A 22,753-nucleotide genomic window follows, 5' to 3' on the forward strand; every position below is an offset into this window, starting at 1 on the left:
AAGTCTCGTTATATCGATATTCAAGGGAGTCCGAAAAAATATCGATATAACCGGGACTATCGATATATCCGACCCTGTTTGCATGTAATTTTCTCCGTGCGTGCATAGAAATAGTATCGATATAACCGGGACTATCGATATATCCGATATCGATATAACGACACTTTACTGTAATTGGATTGGATTATATTAGCCTATATTAGTCTCGCAGTGGAGAAATTCACATTTCACAGCAACAAAGTTATGAAAAGGAAAGGAAGAAGTACTCCACTCTCGCGGCGCCATCTTGAAATAAAAAAAAAACAAAATAATATGACACAAAGACAGTCATTCAATCTTAAGCACTTTCTGCAGCCTCTTTGTTGCATGAAGCAGTTCTGGATCAAAGTGTCCTTTTCACCAGTGGATCAGGGACGTCATGGTGGAATGTGCACGTCTGCTACAAGCTCAATGTTAAAAGCCAACACAAAGCTGTAGCATCCATTGACGAAAAAAACCTCAAAAATCCTATCCCACGTAAATCCGCTTCAATTCCAAGCTGCGACTTCTCCACATACGCATCGGCGCTCTGCGCTGAAGCTGCGTTTTTGTCACCGCGAGTTCCTCAAGCCATACATGCATCCATCCAGCCGCAGACTGTCCAACAGCACCGACAAAGCGATGACAGTCAAATGGCATTGGACATTCCTCCCAATCAAAAACAGTGCTGGCATATTAAACCAAACGCCATTTTGGACTTCTTCTATCGCTCCATTTTGGTGATCAACCTTTGGCTCTTGTATGCGACGCAGGCCGAGCTTCAGCGTCTGCAGGCACAGCAGACACAGCTTCTCCACATCGGCCAATCAGTTCACATGCTGCTGGAACAGCCCGACTCTACGGTACCTCCTGAGGAGAAGCGACGCCTGAGATCAACGCTGGATCAACTGCAGGCTGAGCACCAGCAGAAGTTACACACCTGCCAGGTTAGGCTAGTAACGATCATTGGTTCTTTCAATAAAAACGGGAACAATAATTTAAGAAAAGAATGTCTTATCGAAATCCATAAGCAACCTTGAGAATCATAATTTCGGGATAATATTTCTCTCGGTTAACGTTTGGATCTTGTTGCTTCCAGGAGCAACTGAGGAAGTCCGAGGCGTTGAAGGACGAGCTGAAAAAGTTTCTCAAGGAACACGGCGATCTGGGCTCCTGGCTGGAACATTGTGAGCAGGACCTGAAACGTTTGGGGGAAGGCGAAACGAACGCTCAAGAACTGAAGAACCGACTGGACGAGCACAGAAAGGTTTTTGTTGTCAAATTAAAATGCATCTTGGCACAAAGTGCAACTACTTCTATTTACCTGGGGGTGGTGCTGTTAGCGCAATACAGTGATACTTTGGCTTACGAACTTAATTGGTTCCCAGACAGTGTGTATCCCAAAAATTAATTTCCCATAGGAAACCATTAAAATGACAATAATCCGTTCCCAGGTCCCCATAAAACATAATTTTCTATTTTCTAAGCCTTAAAACTACACAAAATATACATTATATCACATATAATAAATGTGCTATGGTATTATAAATAAATAAATAAATGGTACTGTATAATAAAGTGGTTTTATTTACATTTGTGATGGTCGTTGATGGCTTGATGGAATGGAGTGGCCGGTTTCATCAGCATTAAGCACTTGATGAGGAACGTAACCTTCTTTCACCATTTTGACGAATGATCCCTTGTAGGTGCTTTCTCTGCGATAATTTTATCTAGTTCCTTATCAATTGTGTTCTGTTTAGCTGGGTTCATAGCTTTTTGCATTGTTCTCATCCAGTCAAGAACAAATTCAAATGTTGAAATAATGTTCCACAGCTGGCCGAGGACATCATCTGCCACAAGGCCGACCTGCGCTTCGTTTCCATCTCGGGTCAGAAGGTTCTGGACTCATGTCTTGGCGCCCTTGAACAGAAAGAAAGCGCGGGTGATGCTGCTGCTCTGGAGGCCACCAAGCTGCTGGTGACGGACCAGCTGCAAGACGCTAACCAAAGATACAACTCACTCCATGCTAAGGTGAACATTTTTAGTTTATAATATTTATTTATTTTAATATATTTAGTAGTCACATCGTACTGTACTGGAGCATAGCAAAAAGTTGTGATTTCAAAATAAAAACAAATGGGGGTGGGGGATTGGCTTTGGGTTTTGAGCAATTTTTGGTTATATTTGCATCATGGTTGAACATGCACACTTACACAAGGCAAAGACGAATACACATAAAAATATTTTTGGGGAAAAAATGTGCTTTTAAAACTCATTAATTATTTAATTTGTTAATTAAATACATTTAAAAGGTAAATTAAAAATGCATCAAATAATAATAATAAACACACAATAAATAAATACATAAATAAATAAATTCACAAATACACATACACAAATACACAAATTCGTAAATACATTTATAAATACATTTATAAATAAATGTATAAGTATATTTATAAGTGCATTTATAAATAAAGTTATAAATAAATTCATAAATACATTCACAAATTCATAAATACATTCATGAATTCATAAATAAATAAATACAGTCACAAATAAATTCATAAATAAATAATTTCATAAATAAATTCATAAATGAATTCGTAAATGCATTGATGAATAAATCAATTTATATATAAATAAATGCATGAATAAATGCATCAATAAATGAATAAATAAATACATATTTTTTGTCAAAACACTAATAATTATTGCAATGCATCTTTCTGTGCAGTCGTCAGAGTTGGGCGGACGCCTGTCAGGGTTATTGGAGCGCTACCAGCAGTACCAGGATGAGGTGGTCTCGCTCCACTCGTGGCTGAGCGTCCAGGAGCAAAACCAAAGCATCTCCAAGCCTTGCGGATCCACCGACCCCCAAGCACTGCAGGACACCCTACGGCAAGTCCAGGTAAGACCTCAATTCCAAACCGGTGTTGCCAGATGAGCTTCTGGAGCATTTTTCTTCTATCCGTGTTTAGTTATTGCAGGATGAGATGGCCGAGCGTTCGGTTCAATTGGAGAAAGTGAAGCGAACTGGAGGAGTTCTGGTCAGTGTGGATGATGAGTTTCCCTCCCTGAAGGCTGTGGACATCTTGTGTGCCTCAGGTCCGGACCTCCCCTCGGCGCCACATTAGCAACAGAACTATTGCCTTCATTAAATGTTCTCTCTCTCCATCTTGTTCAGACGGTTTGGAGAAAAGGTTCTCATCTCTGACGGCATCCGTCTCAGAACGGGCCAAGCAGCTCCAGACGGCCGTGGCCCAGTCAGTGAGTGTGCAAGAGGGCTTGAAGGCTCTGCTGGCTTGGCTCGACACACTCGATCTGAACCCAGCGCCTGTGGAGCCGACTGTGCAGGCGCTTCAGGACGCCCTCACTCAGAATCAGGTAGGACTTACTTTGTGTTTGGAAGTCTTAATCTCAATTCTACGAGGGACCGAAAATAATTTAGCACGAGGCTAGGTTGAATGAAATTCTGCTAAAATGCTAGCCTGTTAGCATAATTTTAATTTGTTTTTATTTGTTGTGATTGTTAAAGGACAACCAACACCATTTTTTTGTTTCCTAACTGACATCAGAAAAATGTTTTATACCATGTAAAATACCCAAAACACGCAAGCTGATATTTTTAGTCAAATGAAAAACACCAATAAAAATGACTTGGAGTGTCCCAAAACTACTTCAAAATGACCTCGGAAATGCTGAGTTTCAGAAGGTCCCGCCCCCTTGTTTGTGACGTCACGCAGGAACGTCTTGCCTTGCTCTCGAATCAAAACAATGGCTTCAGATTCGGAGAAGATGCTTTCTTGTTACTCATCCAGTTATGAATATGATTCAAATAGTTCTGAAGAGGAAAGCATCAATGTTTGCAATCGATTAAAGAAGTCCTTCCGTATCAATTCGAGCCGCCAGGACTCCAATGTAGCGTCCCAGAAAATGCACAACATGGCGCACAAGCTCCATTGGAAATGGGCTGATTTGTCTGCTGGGAATTTTTGTCAACTAGTATCAAATAGTAGTCTTGTTGAAACACACATGGATTCACCATCGCGTTATTAATGATTTCCTTCTAATTTTGCCATCAACACGAAGTTTTCAGACCAAACAAAGTACCCAAAATGCATTGTGTGTCGCTTTCTCGGTCAGGGGCATTCCCTTCGTGACGTCACTGAATATTCAGCGCGAGTCTTAAAAGGTAAAATATAGCTATAAGCGGTGGAATCTTTGTAAAATACGCTCAGTGGAAGTCATTTGAAGTGATTTTACAAATTATGGACACAACTTGTGCGGTTGTCCTTTAAATGCATGATGCTTTAAATGCATCCCTCCCCAGAAACTTCGCCAGGAGCTCATGTCACGGCAAGGCAGCGTAGAGGCCACGCGGGAATCCGTTTCCAAGTTGCTCCAAAGCCCCGATGCCCCCACCGCATCGGGTTTGCAGGGGGCGCTGGATGAACTCCGGCAACGATTCGCCGCCGCCCAGGTCAGCCAAGCGGAGCGGGAGGCGGAACTTAAAAAGTTGTTGCCTCGGATGGAGAGCTACGAGCGACTAGCCGGCGACCTGCGGGCCTTCATCCAGAATCGCGCCGTAGCTCTGAGCCCGGCGGGGCAGCCTGACCGCTGCGTGAATGACTACAGGCAGAATTTGGAGGTCAGTAGTTCACGAAAGCAGATTATTACATCAGTCTGAAATGTCAGAAAAAAAGCTCTCTAAATTAGCCTGAAAATCTGTTTGAATGAAATACAGTGATACCTCTGTTTACGAACCCCTTGGCTTACGAACTTTTTGGTTTACGAACGTTAAATTTATGACAATTTTACCTTGGCATACAAACTATTTTTCGGGATACACATGGAGCTCCCACAATGAGTGATATGTCGTTTGCGAACGAGCCCCTTCTAACAAGAAAATGGCAGCCGGCTTGTTTTGGTGCTCTATTTCCTGCCCCCAGTTGTCGGTTAAAGCCATGTGATTGGTCAAGAACGCAACAGTGAGGGGAGGTGGTTTAAACATTAAAGAGACTGAGAGAGTGACAAAATGGATAGAAAACAATGAAATTTGGACTATTTTCAACTTCGATAGTTCAAAGGCAGAGTGTAGACTGCAAGGTTAAAACATCCCATCAATCAGGCTCCACAAATAACCCGCACAAGCCATCTGTACACTTGATGCAAAAAGCTATCAACCCAGCTAAACAGAACTCAATTGATGAGGAACTAGGTAAAATTATCACCTACAAGGGATCATTCCCCAAGATGGTAAAAGAACAAGGCTACGTTCCTCATTAAGTGTTTAATGCTGATGAAACCCGCCACTCCATTCCATCAAGCCATCAACGACCATCACAAAGGCTTTATTAGACGGTACAGTTTATTTATTTAATTATAATACCATAACACATTCATAATACATAAAATAAGGTATATTTTGTGTTGTTTTAAGGCTGTTTTAAAGCTTAGATAATTAGAAAGTAGAAAAATAATGTTTTATGGGGACCTGGGAACGAATTATTCTCATTTGAATGGTTTCCTACGGGAAATAAATTTTTGGGATACACACTTTTTGCCTTACACACTCTGTCTGGGAACCAATTAAGTTCGTAAGCCAAGGTATCACTGTAATTAATATGATCAATTTTCAACCTGCTTTGTGACAGGAAGTGAAGTCGGAGCTGCAACAGGAAGCTCCTCAGCTGAAGTCTTTCTGCAGCCTGGCCGAAGAAGTCAGCACATCAAAAGTTTTGGGTCACACACAAAGCCTCCTGGAACATGTCAAAGGCATATCAGATAACTTCAAGCAACTGGAAGACGATGTCAACCAAAAGTAAGAAAACACAATAATGGAGCCATGTTGGATTTTATTTTATTGTATTTTTTTTTCTTTCTCCTGCCCACCGCAGACTGGCGGCCATTTTGGCTTGTGAGCAACAGCTGCTTCAATTCCGTGGGCTCTCTGGCTCACTCCTCAGATGGCTTCAGTCTGCACAGGAGCAGCTCCCCGCCAAGGAGGTCGCCATGGACACCGAGGCGCTGCAGAGACGAGTGCAGCAACTGCAGGTGGGTTCAACCGACACTCCACGTGATGATGATTATGATGATGATTATAATGATGATGTTAATAATGCCGCCTTTAGGAGCTTTTGAAGGAGTGGGAATCGCAAGCGTTCAGGGTGCAGGAATTGAACAAGAGCAGCTCTGAACTGGAGGCGCAGGTCATTGACATCACAGCCCCGCAGAACAAATCGGGTAAAAGAAGCTCTTCCATTCTCTGAACAGAACTATAAAAAAAAATATTTTATTCAATACAGTTTTCAGAAAACTGTATTGATTAGTCTCGCAATTGAAAAATGTACATTTCGCAGCGGCAAAGTGATGAAAGTAAAAGGAAAGGAAGAAGTAGAAAAAACAAATACAGGAGCTGCTGTAGAGGCAGCCACTCTCGCGGTGCCATCTTGAAGTAAAAAAAAAAAACAATAACAAATACTGTGACACAACACAAAAGACAGTCATTCAATTTATAGCTTACATTTTATCTCTGGGATTCTAATAGCATTATAGTCCAAAGTTGTATTTATTTTATTGTATCTAATGTTATTTAATTTTATTTTATTTATTAATTTTGTTAATTTTATTTATTTTACTTTTTAATTATTTTACTTATTTATTTTATTTTACTTATTTTACTCATTTTGCTCATTTTGCCATTTGATTTATTTTACTTATTTTATTTGTTGATTTTACTTATTTTACTTACTTTACTAATTTTACTCATTTTTCTCGTTTTAATCATTTTATTCATTTTATTTATTTTACTTATTTAATTTTTTTAATCTTACTTACTCATTTGACATATTTTGACAAATTCTCATTTTTCTCATTTTTCTCATGTTCCTCATTTTACTCATTTTATTGATTTTTTTTTTATTTTACTTATTTTATTTTATTTATTTTATGTCTTTTATTTATTTTATGTGTTTTTCGCAGTTCCTGCCCAAATCAACGCCTCTGCTCCCGGGAGCGTCAACGGCATTCATACTTGTAAAGGTATGAATGCCCCCCCCCCCCCCCCCCAAAAAAAAAAAAAAAATGTCACCCACACCATGAAGCACAATTTGTCATCCATGCGCACATTCCTTTTCGTGTCCCTTCAGACTTGACGGAAATCCAAGTAGCCGTGTCTGACGTCAGCAGCCGCCACGAAGCCCTTGGCGTCGACCTCAAGGAGCGCCTGGGCCGCCAACGAACCTCATTGGAGCAGAGGCAGCGAACCCGGCGTGGCGCGGAGGAGCTGCAACGCTGGCTGCAAGACAAAGAGAAGAACCTCGCGCTGGGACACGCGGCCTCGCCATCCAAACCGGAAGTGGTGCGCGCGCAGGCTCAGGAGAACAAGGTTATTCCGAATCAGAATCATCCTCATTGCCATGTATGTCGAACGCACAATGAATTTGTTTCCGGTAGAACATGCTGCACTAGTATCATAAGAAAAATTGCAAAGAGGCACTATACAGTTAATGGCTTGGGGGGGAAAGAAGCTGTTTAAATGTCTTCTGGATTTGGCGCGCATGGATCGGTGGAATCGCCTGCCTGAGGGGAGTTGCTGGAAAAGGTGGTGGGCAGGGTGCGGAGGGTCCTATAGGATTTTACGCGCCCTAGTTTGGATTCTTGCAGTGTCCTCGAGAGTGGGTAGGGCGGTGCCAATGATATCACAAAATAAGGGAAATTCACAGGCTAACTGGAATCAGCATCGATGTTGTGGTCAAATAAGTGACCTTGACAGTTTTGAAAGGCCCTTATAAATGAAATGTATTATTATTATTATTATTAGCAGTATTATTATTATTATTAGTAGTAGTAGTATTACTAGTTGTAGTAGTAGTAGTAGTATCACTAGTAGTAGTATTACTAGTTGTAGTAGTAGTATTATTACTAGTTGTAGTAGTATTATATAGTATTGTATAGTGCCACTTAGCAGTTTTTTTGACAACGATACTAGTGCAGCGTGTTCTACCGGAAACAAATTCCTTGTGTGTTCTACATACTTGGCAATAAAGATGATTCTGATTCTGATTCTGATTACTAGTAGTCGTAGTATTAGTAGTAGTATTATGTAGCCAGCTATGTATGAGCTATCTAGCTAGCTTTCTATCTGAGTTAACTCCGGGTTGAGTGAACACTGGCGCATGTGGCTGCCGCTGCTCACTCACAGAAAAACTTATCCTGTGACTGTGATAATTGCTGTTATTATTATTATTATTATTATTATTATTATTATTGTTATTAGTATTACTACTATTATTATTGTTAGTATTACTAGTATTCTTACTTGTATTTTTAGTAGTAGTATTTTTAGTAGTATTACTAGTATTATTATTAGTGGTAGTAGTAGTATTATTCGTATTATTGGTAATGTTACTCGTATTATTATTAGTAGTAGTAGTAGTATTATTAGTTTTATTATTATTATTATCAAATAACATAAGCAAAATCAAACGTGAAAGCGAGTACAAATAAAGATGTCATCTGCGATGATGAACAGGCTCTGATGTCAGAGTTGGCTGAGCAAGCCGCCAAGGTGGAGGAGCTGAAAGGAACCCTGAGGAAGCTCATCGCCGAAAACCCAGACTCGCCCGAGGCCGACGCGTGGAGGCAACAGCTGCAGGAAATCGGTATGCACGACCAAATCTGATTTGTCAGAATGTCAAGAAGCCATTAATTCCTCTCTTCCCATTGGCCGTCTCCCACGTCAGACTCCAGTTGGCTCTCCGCGAATCAGACGGCGTCGCAGCGTCAGGCGGAACTGGAAGCCTGCGCCGACCGGCTCGGCAGCTTTGCCGCCGCCGCGTCTCAGCTCGCACCCTGGTTGCGTGAGAAGGAGTTGATGATGAGTGTGCTTGGCCCGCTTAGCATCGACCCGAACATGCTAAATACGCAGAAGCAACAAGTGCAGGTTTGTGTAAGCTCTCAGTCGTACAGGAGTAGTCCATCGATGAAAAGGTTTCTTTAGCCGTCATCACACACAAATACACTGAAAATCATTGACAAACATCCATTTGTTGTAGTTCATGCTACGGGAGTTTGAAACCCGTCGACCGCAGTTTGAGCAACTCACTCAGTCGGCGGAGGGAATCCTATCGCAAACAAAGGACCCCAAGGAGCTGGAGGATGTTCGGGCTGAATTGCAGGAGGTCTCCCAGCAATGGCGTGACCTGATGAGCAAGCTCGACCAGCGTTCGGAGCACATCAACCAAGCACAAGGAACCAGCGAGCGCTTCCACGCAATTTTACGTGAGCTTTCGGCTAGCACGACCGCGCTAGCAGAACGTCTGGACGGACAGGCGGAGCTAAGCGCTCGACCGGAGGCGCTCAGGCAGCGTCTCCAGGAGACGGGCGAGATCCGCTCTGAGTTGGAGAGGCGGCGCGGCGAGCTAGCTGAGGCCGAGCAACTTTGCCGGGAGCTAAGTGCTATCGTGGCTGAGCCTTATTTGAAAGACGAGCTGAAGAAGAGGCTGGACAACGTCAGCGTCCCGCTTAAGAGTTTGGAGGAACGTGCAGGTGTGGAGAATAATTTACCATCGCGCCGTTTCCTTCATTCTTTAAATAAATACAGACGCTCCCCAACTTACGAACATTTGAGTAACGAATAACGGTACATACAAACATTTTTTGCGGGTATGTCAAAAAATGTTCGGACGGAGATGCTGTTAGTTAGTTTTTGTATTGCACGCCTTTTTCCGGCCGAGCTTGCTTACGATTGGCTGCATAGAGTATGTGGGCGTGGAGGAAATCCCTCTTCCCAGTTGACGCTCCAGGAGGACGCGATGCATAACAAAAAGTAATGGCTGCGGGCATGTAATTCAGAAATTACAGTAAAGTCTCGTTATATCGATATCGGATATATCGATAGTCCCGGTTATATCGATACTATTTCTATGCACGCACGGAGAAAATTACATGCAAACAGGGTCGGATATATCGATAGTCCCGGTTATATCGATATTTTTTCGGACTCCCTTGAATATCGATATAACGAGACTTTACTGTATATTTTTTTCCCCATTCAGTGTTTGACTTAAACATACAAAACATAGCACAGAAGCAACTCACAAATTCACCTTACGAACAACCGCTCGGAACGTATCTCGTTTGTATGGTGGCGAGCGCCTGTATTTGATAGTTAGCGCTCTGCTTATCAAACAAAAACACATTGAAAAATATTCAACTTGTTGTCTTCTCCCCAGCGGACGGTCTGTCTCAACTCCAGGCCGCGTTGTCCTCCACCCAGCAGTTCCAGCAGATGTTCGAGGACGTTCGCTCGTGGCTCGACCAGCAAACGAAGCTTCACGACTCATCGCCGGACGCACTACCCTGCCATCCCGAAGCGCTCCGTTCGCTACTGTCATCCGTCGTCGACCTCCAGCGCTCCGTCACCGCCCAACGGGGCTCTTATGAATTAATCCAGGCGGAGGGTGCCTCGTTACTGGCCGCCCTGCCCGCAGATGGCGACGAGCGTTCTGCTCTGCAATCCCGCCTCACCCGCTTGCGACGCGACTGGGAGGACGTCAACGGGAGGGTCGCAGAGCGGGAACATAGACTGAAAAACGCATTGAGCATAGCGGAAAACTACCAGCAGCGCAAGGCTGAATTTGCGCCTTGGCTGGATCGATGCGAGGAGAAAGATGCGGAAATCAAGCCGTCGCTCGATCCTTTGTGTCTTGATGAGGCTCTACAGAACGCTAAGGGGCTGACCTTGGACTTGGAGAGACGACAAACACTTCTGGAGGCCTTTAATCTCGCAGCGGATCAGCTCCTGGAGCAATGCTCCGTCGGAGAGGATGAGGTGTGACCCTTACTACTTTTAATTTTCATACTATGCGGCCTTTTTGTAATTCAACTGATACATAACTGTCAGAGATGTTCGATCCGACACTGTGGACGAAGGCTCAGACCCAGAAAGATTGTCTTTACTGCCGGCAGGAGATGCAGCCATTCATGACAGACGCCTGAATTCTACAGCCCTCTGCCAAGCTATTTATTGAGAGTACATGCAAATTAAAGTGATACATTAGTAAAACATAGTTTTCTTGATTAGAATACCACGCCTCTGGACGTTCTGAGCACCAACAGCTATAAGCAATAAAACAGATCTTTTAATTGGTTGTCTTTTTCATGAGCTGGTAAATTTGTAACCTGGCTAATGAGGTCTTCCTGTGAAGGAGTTTCAAGTCCTAAATGCTGTCCAAAGCCAGATCTCCTAGATGAAGATGACAGTTTAACTGGGCTGTGTCTGTTTCACTCACATTTACTACTGGCCTATTGTTTGGTTGGCCAGCTAAGCATGGGACTTTTAAATGCGATAACTTCTTATTCTCCATCAATGACCAATCCGAGAAGTTTACTGTCCTTCAAACTGTTAAATGGCTTCTAATCTGAAATTATTCTTGTTCGCTAAACCGAAGGTCCGAGACGAGAAGGCGCAGCTGAACCGGCGAATGGACGCCTTGGGTGAACGTCTCCTCGGTAGCGCGTCACAACTGGAAGAGCTCTCGAGCCGCCTCAAGGAGTTCGAAGAAGGTCGGCAGGCAGTGGAGAGACGCCTGGAGGCCGCCAAGCACCAGATCGAAGTCCAGGAGGCGCTTGGACCTCAGGTACTTTTAAGATATTGATGGTCAATAATTGGTCTGCGATGGATTGACAATTCGTTCAATCCATTTACTTCCTAATGTTGTCATTTCAGGCTTGTAGCGCCAAGAGCTTGGATAGACTAAGGAGCCAGCAAGAAAACCTAGCATCCCTTCAGCCTCAGGTGGTCTACTTGCACGACCTAGCACAACGACTGGTGGTCCAGGATGCCCCTCAGGGGTTAGGGGGTAACACTGAGGGGGCTCAGAGGCTACAGGAGCAGGCGAAACACACCCAGAAGGAGTTTGAAGACGTCGGCGGCAAGGTGACAAGTCATTTTTAGTGCAATCGGATTTATTTCACACTGTAGAGAGTTCACCTTAAGGAAACTAAATTAAATCATGTTTGGATTGGATTGTACAAGAACCAAAGCATGCTTGCTTTTCACTTTTTTTTTGGTCACAGTCATCTGAAATGTAGGGTAAAAGTGAACATTTTGTTGCTTTAATTCATTCACTGCCATACGATATGCAAAAATGTGTCCGCTCCAGTGCCAGGGTTTTTGTCATCTTCCCTCAAATTGCAAGACCCACAGAATATTGAGTTTTACGACTACATAAACATGCAATTCAGCATAACAAACCTTATGACTCTCTTCTTTCATCTGAAACAATGAGTTAATTCCTAAATGGGTCTGGAGTTATCTGAGCTTGAAATGGGGGCGGCGTTACGAAATACAATACAATGCATACATATTGATTTATATAGCGCTTTAACAACAGCTAAAGCTGGAACAAAGTGCTAACATAGGGAAAAAAAATCCAATGCTGGACAATTTCAGGAATGGCGCTCCACATCGTACTGTTTCTAATTCACGAATACATTTGGCAATGCTAGCAAATGAGTTAAATTGTTTGATTTTGTCAATCTCTATTTTACAAAGTTCTTTTATTCAACTAAACGGATTGTCAAACCGCGTTGTCAAGGTACACAAGATCCTGAATTTGTATCAAATCAAAGCGTGGACCACTGGATGCTTTTGAGATGTAAACGCAACGGGATGTCTGCTGCCAATCAGTTTACGTTTCACGCGTGTCAAAGATCCACATTGACCATATACGGGCGGCGGGAAGTCCAAAAAGCCAAACTGCTTCAGTAGCGCTGTTTTCTTTCAAGCATGATTAAGACGCGCACACCCTTCTAAATTGTTTAGCTCAGCTGTGCAGTCGTACTCATTCAACTAGAATGCTATGCTAATATTTACATGAGCATAATCTTGAAATATGCGCAACATTTACGGCAATGAATAATAGATCTTATTTTTTGGGACAATGCAATGTACCATATTTTCCAGTGGATAAGGCGGATTAAGCTAGATAGTCGGATAGCTAGCGCGCTAGCTAGATAGTCGGATAGCTAGCGCGCTAGCCGGAGAGTCTGATAGCTAGCGCGCTAGCCAGATAGTCGGATAGCTAGCGCGCTAGCCGGAGAGTCGGATAGCTAGCGCGCTAGCCGGAGAGTCGGATAGCTAGCGCGCTAGCCGGAGAGTCGGATAGCTAGCGCGCTAGCCAGAGAGTCGGATAGCTAGCGCGCTAGCCGGAGAGTCTGATAGCTAGCCCGCTAGCCAGATAGTCGGATAGCTAGCTAGATCGTCAGATAGATAGCTAGATAATAATAATACATTTCTCAGTGTCTTTCAAAACTCTATTTATTTATTTGTTTGTTTGGTTATGTATTTATTTATTTATTGATCTATTTATTTATCTTATTTATCTATTTATTTATTTATTTTTAGCTCTGAAAGTGACTCCACAAAAATCCCAAAAGTCATTTTGTCATTCTCTTCCTCCACTAGCTGGAGCAGTGTTGCGCCACATTAGAATCTCGTCTGCACGGTGTGGGCGAGGTCCAATCCCACGTGCGCGATGTCTTCTCGCGCCTGGCCGACCTGGACGACGAATTGGACTCTTTGGGCTCAGTTGGACGAGATACCGACTCCCTGGCCTCGCAGGCGGACATGCTGGGGGGCTTCCTGTCACGTCTGGCCGACCTGCGCACGGAGCTGGAGACGCACGCCGCAGAATGCATGGCCATGTTACGCCGGGAGGGTTCCTCGCCTGACTTGCTGGCGCTCAGGCGTGAGACGGAAGCGCTTGGTCGACAGGCTGGAAAGGTGAGTGGAGGGGGGGGGGGGGTTCTTTTAGAAATGTTTGTTTTATTTGTATGTATTTTTTTAGGGAAAACATTGCAAAAAAGACACTAAAAAAAACATGAATTTTGAATTTTTTCCAACATATAAACCTACAAAATAAAATGTAAAATAAAAACAATGCATTTTAAAAATCATAATTGACCAAAAAACGTTTTTTTACTCAATATTTTTTTATAAATGCCAAATTTAAAGGACAACCGACACCATTTTTTTGTTTCCTAACTGACATCAGAAAAACGTTTTATAGCATCTAAAATACCCAAAACACGCAGGCTGATATTTTTAGTCAAATACAAAACGCCAATAAAAATGACTTCCCAAAACTACTTCAAAATGACCTCGGAAATGCTGAGTTTCAGAAGGTCCCGCCCCCTTGTTTGTGACGTCACGCAAGGACGTCTTGCCTTGCTCTAGAATCAAAACAATGGCTTCAGATTGGGAGAAGATGCTTTCTTGTTACTCATCCAGTTATGAATATGATTCAAATAGTTCTGAAGAGGAAAGCATAAATGTTTGCAATCGATTAAAGAAGTCCTTCCGGATCAATTCGAGCCGTCAGGACTCCAACGTAGCATCCCAGAAAATGCACAAGATGGCGCCCAAGCTCCCTTGGAAATGGGCTGATTTGTCTGCTGGGAATTTGTCAACTAGTATCAAATAGTAGTCTTGGTGCAGTAATAACAGTAATAATAATAATAATAATAATAATAATAATAATAATAATAATAATAATAATAATAATCATAGTAATAATTAGGATAATAACAATAATAATAATACATTTAATTCCTAAGCGCGTTTCAAAACTCTCCAAATCTCCACACACAAAAAAAAGACAAATGCCATGTCTTTTGCAGCTGAGCGAACGCGGCCAAGCGCATCTGGTGCAAATCCAGGACGCCTCCGAGCGCGTGGCCGACTTCTACCGGCTGGTGGGCGAACTCCAAGATCTGCTGGGAGCCGCCGAGGAGGGTCTGAACTCTGAGACCCCGGTGGGCTCCGAAGTGGACGTCATCAAGCAGCAACTCCTGGACTTTAAGGTTGGACCTATTTCATTCCTCTTTGCTTGCTTACGCTGTTTCTAAAGTGAATCCTTGAGATTTTATTCTGGTGGAGGATTGCGACAGTGATACCTCGGTTTACGAACCCCTTTGCTTACGAACTTTTCGGTTTACGAACGTTAAATTTCTGAAAATTTTACCTTGGCATACAAACTATTTTTCGGGATACACACGGAGCTGGCACAATGAGTGATGTGCCCGTTCTCCGAAAAGAAAATGGCAGCCGGCTTGTTTTGGTCCTCTATTCCCCGCCCCCAGTCGTCGGTTAAAGCCACGTGATTGGTCAAGAACGCAGCAGTGAGGGGAGGTGGTTTTCACATTAAAGAGACAAGCAGACGACAGAGAGAGAGTGACAAAATGCATAGAAAACAGTGCAATTTTGAATCGTTTCAACTTTGATAGTTCAAAGGCAGAGTGTAGACTGCAAGGTTAAGAGTCTGCTTGAAAACTGTTGCTGTTGCAATCTCACAACTTCCAAAATGTACAACCCAGAGCTCCTTGAGACACTTTATGCAAAAAGCTATCCATTCCATCAAGCCATCAACGACCATCACAAAGGTAAATAAAACGACTTTATTATACTGTACTGTTCATTTCTTTAATTATAATACAATAGCACATGTATTATACATAAAATAAGGTATATTTTGTGTAGTTTTAAAGCTTAGAAAATTAGAAAGTAGAAAATTATAAAGTAGAAAATTATGTTTTATGAGGACCTGGGAACAGATTATTCTCATTTTAATGGTTTCCTATGGGAAGTTATTTTTGGGATACACACTTTTCGCCTCACACACTCTGTCTGGCAAACAATAAAGTTCGTAAGCCAAGGTATCACTGTATATTCAAACCGTCCAACTGAGATTGTCATGTGACACGAATAACTCGATGATTGGACCGTTTCAATCTTGACCGTCTTTTGTCCTCGTGCTCCACTTGAAAAATGTGGAGCAAACCGCAGGAATGTGCTTTACAGGCGCCACTCGTAGCTTTTTTTAATGACACCCCACCACCACCACGCACAAACATGCATACTGCCCTTTTCGGTCGCCAGGCCATCACTAAGGGGAGAACGTTTTATGGCTGTGATGTCACTTCCTGTGTTTGTGGGCCGGGGAGATATTCTTTTTTTTTTTTTTTTTTTTTTAAATGATTGATGGTTTATGCGAAAAGGCATTTGGAACATTCCGCCGTGCGTTTTTTTTCTCCCCCGGCGAGTGAAAAAAAAAAGGAAAGCTTCGAGCTTGTGTAGGAGGATGGAATAGTGCTGGCCTCAGTTTTCAGAATCTCATCCTTTCTCCTCGTTGTACAACTGCGTCAAAACCCTTCGTTTGTCCGACAATATTTTTTCATGCACAGTGATAACTCGATTTTCGACCATAATCCGTTCCAGAAACCGGTTCGAAAATGGATTTGGTTGAAAACCGAAACAGCATTTTCCATTGTAACCAATGTAAAAAAATATAATCCGTTCCAAGTCTAGAAAACAAATTCTTAAAAGCACTTTTCCGATCCATGCGCACCAAAATCCAGCAGACATTTAAACAGCTTCTTCCCCCAAGCCACTAACTCTTTGAACAGTAGCCCAAATGGAACTGTATAGTGCCTCTTTGCGATTTTTTTGATGATGATACTAGTGCAGCGTGTTCGACTGGAAACAAATTCCTTGTGTGGTCTACATACTTAGCAATAAAGATGATTCTGATAATCCGTTCCAGAAACCTGTTTGAAAACCGATTTGTTTGAAAACCGAAACAGTGATTTCCATTATAATCAAAGTAAACATTTTTAATCCGTTCTCGAAAACAACTTTTTTAAAGCACTTTTTTTCATCGGCATTGTTTTAACATGGAAGGTTTAACATTGGGAAAGTGAGGGGACATAGGAAGGACATTTATAGTCACGTTGATGTGGAAATATAGTTAAGGATAGCAGCCGAGAGATCTCATTATGCTACCAATATGTGGGGCAAAGTGTGCTAAAACTCTTAAAGCACCATTAACCCCCACTCACTATGTGCATGTAACCGATCTCCCCCCCCCCCCCTCCATTCCAAAATCTGTCTGGCCTCCCTTCCCCCGATGGACCCTTTTCCAATCCATAGCCATGATGTCATACAACCTCAACGGAATGGGTGGGGTGCAAAGACACAGAGAGAGGCGGGGCTGTGTTGGGTTGGGTAGGGGGTTAGCTTCATTATTGGGGGCAAGGTTCATGGTGGGCGTGAGGTGAGTCCGTTTCCCACCAGACTTTAATTTAAACATGGCCGCCGGATGCTTCTGATTCCTTGCCGTCTTTTTCCGGACAGCGCGAGAATCTCAGCTGTCCATATATTTAGACCCACACACACTTACATATTTAGGGTGCGGCAACATCCCACCTACCCCCAACTTATGCAGCTGACACACACACACACACACACACACACACACACAAAGAAATGGCATGTACAGAAACCACTCGTTTTTTGTGGCTAATGGGGACCAGGACCACCAGTGATAGACAAAAATCTGCGACGTTTTTCAGGAAAAAAAAACTATGATGCATCAAAACCATGATAAGCGAACCGCGAAGTAGCAAGGGTTTATTTTGCGGTATTCAGTACACAAGACGAAAAGTTCAAATTCAAATTAGCCTGCTTGGATAAATATGAAGATTTTGGAGGCTAACGCTAACCCGGGTAGTCAAGTTAACGCTTGACTTCACAACAATGATAATGGCTGTGTGTGTGAGACCGTGCGGAGGCTGATGTCACTTACTTATTATTTCTGTAAACATGACTTAACTTTTTTTTGTAACGCATGACTCTCGCTCTTTCTCTTTATCGTTCCAAATGAAAAAAATTTTTTTTTTTTCGTGTTCCATGATTCAGTGCTAAAATTCCAGAAACGGTATGTGTGTGCGTGCTTGTGCTCCACTTCCAGGTTGTCTGTTGCCTCAGCTGTTATGAATTACTTTAGTATGCCAAACCTCAGGCCCGCCTACTCATTTTTTTTATTTCTTTTGTTTAATTTGAGACGATATTTCATGTCATCTGTTGTCTGTAAAGACGTTCAACTACAGTGATACCTCAGTTTACGAACCCCTTGGCTTACAAACTTTTCGGTTTATGAACGTTAAATGTATGAACATTTTACCTTGGCATACGAACTGTTAGCTAAACATAACACAATTGATGAGGAACAAGGTAAAATTATCGCAGAGAAAGCACCTACAAGGGATAATTCCTCAAGATGGTAAAAGAAGAAGGTTACGTTCCTCATCAAGTGTTTAATGCTGATGAAACCGGCCACTCCATTCCATCAAGCCATCAACGACCATCACAAAGGTAAATAAAACCACTTTATTATTCAGTACAGTTTATTTCTTTAATTATAATACCATACTACGTTTATTATACATAAATATTTTGTTTAATTTTAAGGCATAGAAAATTAGACAGTAGACAATTATGTTTTATGGGGTCCTGGGAACGGATTATTCTCATTTTAATGGTTTCCTATGGGAAATTATTTTTTGGGATACACACTTTTCGCTTTAAACACTCTGGGAACCAATTGAGTTCGTAAGCCAAGGTATGACTGTATTAGGAATGTCTGCGTCGTGTCTCTTAATTACACGCACGCTTCTGTTGTTCAGTCTGTGTGTTTTTTTTTTAACTGCCTTTGTGCATTTTAGCACCAAAGCGCATGTGAACTCGCAAGTGTTTACGACGTGGAAAGTCCTCGCCGCGTTATTCGCATGCACGTCTTAAACTTGGCGTGTGTGTGTGTGTGTGTGTGTGTGTGTGTGTGTGTGTGGACATAATGCCTGTGAAGTCGTCTCCCCGCCAGGAATCTGGTGGGTTAATGTTTAAATGAAGGTAAAGAAGTGGGTGACTCAAGAGGAGGGTGACTGGAGTTGAAAAAAGGGGCTTAAGTAAACATGTGAATTAAAAAAAAGAATTGTCAGCAGCTTTGGAATGTTTTGTCGTCGCCATGTACAGTAAAAACGTGTACAAAAAAAGGAAGGTATGTTAACTCATTCACTGCCATTCACGAATTTATTCGAGAATTGAAAATATGACTTCGAGCACCATTCGTGAATGTGTTAGGTTTTTTTTTTCCTTCTTGTTTGGGTGCCGATAAAGCGCTGGTCAGACCTCTAGCAATGTTTTCCCTTCCAGCATTTCCCTTTTTGTCCATTTTAGCGCTTTGCTCCAGCTTCAGCTGTTGTTAAAGCGCTATATAAACCAATATGGATGAATAATAATAATAATAATAATAATAATATACATTTCACTTATAAGCGCCTTTCAAAACTCTCAAGGTCACTTTACATTCACATGATAAGTTTTTCTGTATTTATTTATTAAATCTATTATTTATTTAAGTAGCAAGTTTGCTAATTTCTGCTAGCTTGTCTTTCATGTTTTGCGCAATATCTTAGCATCGAGCTAATAGTCCGGAATATAAATTGTCAGCTTCAGAAAAACTTTATTCGTCCCGCAATGGGGAAATTTGCAATTATCTTTATTTTATTATCTTAACATTTTGTTTTTTCTTCTCCACTTTGTTGATGTATTTATCCCTTTTTACAATTTAGTTGACATGAAAAAGGAAGTGAACCTCTTATGTGATGGTTGGTAGAGTCATCAAGGCTTGCCCTGTTTTTTTAGTTTCCTCGGATTAAGAGCTGTCCTGATAACGATGATGGAGGAACAGCGATAATGAATAGGAAGCCTTTGCCTAATCACATTTCACCTTGAGGACATCACCGAAGGGGTCAAATGGTCACATTTGTCAATAATGGCGATTAAGGGAGGAGTCAAATTCTTTTCGAGCCTCCCATTTTCATTTTAGTACTTCAGCTTTTGCGATTTTTTTTTTTTTTTTTTTAGGGTTGTTTCCACTGAATATAGCTTTACTTGCTAGGCATGTCTAATATGAGTGACCTACCCCCACCTCACCCCCTAAAAAAAATAAAGAAAAATCTCAAGATCCCATGCCTCAAAATGAACTGGCCGTCCACCATTTTGATTTTTTTTTTTATCCTTTACATTTTCTTGGAGCCTATCTGCAAACACATCAATCTTGAAACTCTAGCACAACTCCATAAGGTCAACCCTTGAACAAATGTCATGTGGTGTTGACGGTGGCGCCTTAAAAAGATTTGTAGATGCCCTCTACGGTAATATCACCACCTGTAATATCCCTTGTCTGTCTATATTGGAGTTCTTTGTCAGACTTTTGTCTTATTTTCATCTCCGTTTAGCTCTATGCAAATAAGTCTTAATGATGGTGAGGTTGGGGGGTGCGCAGCTGATTACCTGAAATAATGTGCATTTTTGTGGGTTTGTGCTTACAAAGCAGCAGCAAAAAAAATCCTGAGACACAGCAGTGACAGCTGCAGCGCAACTCACTGTGTGTGTGTGTGTGTGTGTGTGTGTGTGTGTGTGTGTGTGTGTGTGTGTGTGTGTGTGTGTGTGTGTGTGTGTGTGTGTGTGTGTGTGTGTGTGTGTGTGTGTGTGTGTGTGTGTGTGTGTGTGTGTGTGTGTGTGTGTGTGTGTGTGTGTTGGCAGTTGCAAAGAAAGACTGGAGTATTTAGCACATTTGACATGCAGGCCACGGATCGGACACTCGATTGAGGCTTCTATACTGGTGGGCTTTGTTGATGTGACGGTAGTGTTGGGGGGGGGTCTGCGGAAGACCACCGCATCGGTGTCACGGGTGCTTGGATTCAATGGGAAGAGACGAGTAGAGTAGCCATAAATTGAACTCGAGGCAGAGTTATGCTGATATGGAATGATATACAGAAAGTAATAGTAAGTCGTCCTTCAAAATAAGATGTTTTAGAAAAGTTTTCAGTGAAGAAAAAAAATGTCAGGTACTTGACTAAATTCCATCCCAATAAATTGTCTTAAAATTTGATAATTTTGTGAATCAGGAATTGCAATATATTAATTTTTTTGGGCAATTTTATTTCGGCCTCTGTGTCACATTAATTTCCTGCTTTACACAAAGTCGCTACCAATTTGTGTTCGGCTATTGTTTGTTTTTAGGGTTGAAACTTGAATTTTATAGAGTAGTGACTCCTGATTGGATTGGATTAGCCTTTATTAGCCTCGCGGGGGAGAAATTTACATTTCACAGCAGGGAATTTATGAAAAGAAGAGTAAAGGAAAGGAAGAAGTAGAAAAACTAAATACAGGAGCTGCTGTAAAGACAGCCACTCTCGCGGCGCCATCTTGAACTAAAAAAAAACGAAATAACATATACAGGTAAGTTACGACCAGCTCGACTTACGACCACCCATACTTTCCCTTTAGCTGCGGCTCCTTTGTTTCAAGCAAATAAAATAATAAATACAGTAAAGTCTCGTTATATCGATATCGGATATATCGATAGTCCCGGTTATATCGATACTATTTCTATGCACGCACGGAGAAAATTACATGCAAACAGGGTTGGATATATCGATAGTCCCGGTTATATCGATATTTTTTCGGACTCCCTTGAATATCGATATAACAAGACTTTACTGTAATACTAATAAAATGATATAGGGGGGGCCAGATTTGACCCCCGGCCTTGACTTTACCACCTGTAAAGTAGACGGAAGTACAAACCACGGAAGCCTGAAACATTCGACACAATACGCCGAGAACAATGCGATGGCGCATTTCGGGTCTAGCGTCGCCCACTTGCTCTGGGTTCTGTTCCCATTTTTTGCGTTTAATTCTAAAGCGCCAGACCATTAAACCCCACCCACCGTCCTCAGCCTCTCCCACTGACACTCTCCCCAATCTCCCCCAACTTGTATTAAATTTCAGATGGGAATGCGCAAGTGTAGCCTGTGTGTGAATCACCTACTTTTTGTATGGATGTGTATTTAAAAGTGCATTTTTAATTGTTGCAAGCTCAACAAAGCCCAAATTGTTACAGATTCGCTCATTCGATCACGGGTCAATTCATGCTATGCTCCCTGTGTGTGTGTGTGTGTACACTCGCTCTCATTGGAGCGTCTTTTTGTGTTGCTTAGAGAGGGAAAAATCGGCGTTGTTATCATGTGATACACGTGAGCCATGTTTTGCGTGACATATTCCTCCTTTAATTGTTTCGCCTCTTGCTTCCATGCGCTATTTCCTCCAGACAACTTTCTCTCCAGTTCATCCCCTCCTTTCCTTTCCTTTTTTTTTTTTTTTTTTGTAAAGCAAGACAGGAAACCAGCATGATTGGAGCACTTCCTGCGTTTGAATGCCCTCGCAGGAAACAGAACAAACGGAGTTAAATTCAAATATAAACAGAGAGAGAGAGTGCGAGAGAGAGAGAGAGAGAGTTTTTTCAGCAGCTGCAAACCATTTGAGGTGCTGTACGGCGGACTGAGAAGGGGCAGGGAGAACACAGCTCGGAAGCACGCAGAAAGAAAAAGGAATAGGAGGAGAAAAAGGGGAACTTGCGTGGCACTTTGTTTCTCAGAGAGAAGAGAGAGAGAACGAGCGAGCGAGAGAGAGGGAAAACCAAGTGGGGAAACGGCGAGAGGAGCGTCCCGGATTTAGTTTGCGCTAACGAAAGGAGGAGGACGCGTCTGCTTGTAACTCCAAAAGCTGGCAGCGCTGCCGGGAGGGCTGTCTGGGTCTCTGCCCCTCCCTGGGATACCATCTTGACTCTCACTGCCTGGATTGGGATTTGATACCTCCTCGCTGATACCGCCTCCTTTTTCTTTTATTTCAATCTTTCCCCTGAGGAGAATTTGCCTGCTTTGGAGTTGCTGGACCACTTTTACCCCCCCCCCCCCCCCCACCCCACTCCCAGGAGCTATGGATGAACCCAAATGAAAGAGAAAGAAAGCTGCTTTGAAACTG

General features: G+C 42.3%; 1 protein-coding gene across 16 annotated transcripts in view; it reads left to right on the plus strand.

The window, feature by feature from the left end:
* The window catches only part of macf1a (microtubule actin crosslinking factor 1a), a 135,095-nt gene that overhangs the window by 72,548 nt on the left and 39,794 nt on the right, over positions 1 to 22,753 (plus strand). For all 16 annotated transcript variants that reach the window (XM_088987059.1, XM_088987053.1, XM_088987061.1 and 13 more), the window contains 20 exons: positions 792 to 965; positions 1,118 to 1,285; positions 1,852 to 2,049; positions 2,756 to 2,929; positions 3,000 to 3,126; positions 3,206 to 3,405; positions 4,352 to 4,669; positions 5,676 to 5,842; positions 5,919 to 6,075; positions 6,153 to 6,264; positions 7,003 to 7,062; positions 7,170 to 7,408; positions 8,555 to 8,684; positions 8,766 to 8,965; positions 9,078 to 9,570; positions 10,257 to 10,855; positions 11,475 to 11,663; positions 11,753 to 11,962; positions 13,493 to 13,810; positions 14,707 to 14,889. In XM_088987059.1, coding sequence (XP_088843185.1) covers positions 792 to 965; positions 1,118 to 1,285; positions 1,852 to 2,049; positions 2,756 to 2,929; positions 3,000 to 3,126; positions 3,206 to 3,405; positions 4,352 to 4,669; positions 5,676 to 5,842; positions 5,919 to 6,075; positions 6,153 to 6,264; positions 7,003 to 7,062; positions 7,170 to 7,408; positions 8,555 to 8,684; positions 8,766 to 8,965; positions 9,078 to 9,570; positions 10,257 to 10,855; positions 11,475 to 11,663; positions 11,753 to 11,962; positions 13,493 to 13,810; positions 14,707 to 14,889 — 4,416 coding nt within the window. The remainder of the gene's footprint in view (positions 1 to 791; positions 966 to 1,117; positions 1,286 to 1,851; positions 2,050 to 2,755; positions 2,930 to 2,999; positions 3,127 to 3,205; positions 3,406 to 4,351; positions 4,670 to 5,675; positions 5,843 to 5,918; positions 6,076 to 6,152; positions 6,265 to 7,002; positions 7,063 to 7,169; positions 7,409 to 8,554; positions 8,685 to 8,765; positions 8,966 to 9,077; positions 9,571 to 10,256; positions 10,856 to 11,474; positions 11,664 to 11,752; positions 11,963 to 13,492; positions 13,811 to 14,706; positions 14,890 to 22,753) is intronic.

Source organism: Hippocampus bargibanti, linkage group LG20 (assembly GCF_051943395.1).
Source record: "Hippocampus bargibanti isolate YZ-2025 linkage group LG20, ASM5194339v1, whole genome shotgun sequence".
Classification (NCBI taxonomy): Eukaryota; Metazoa; Chordata; class Actinopteri; order Syngnathiformes; family Syngnathidae; genus Hippocampus; species Hippocampus bargibanti.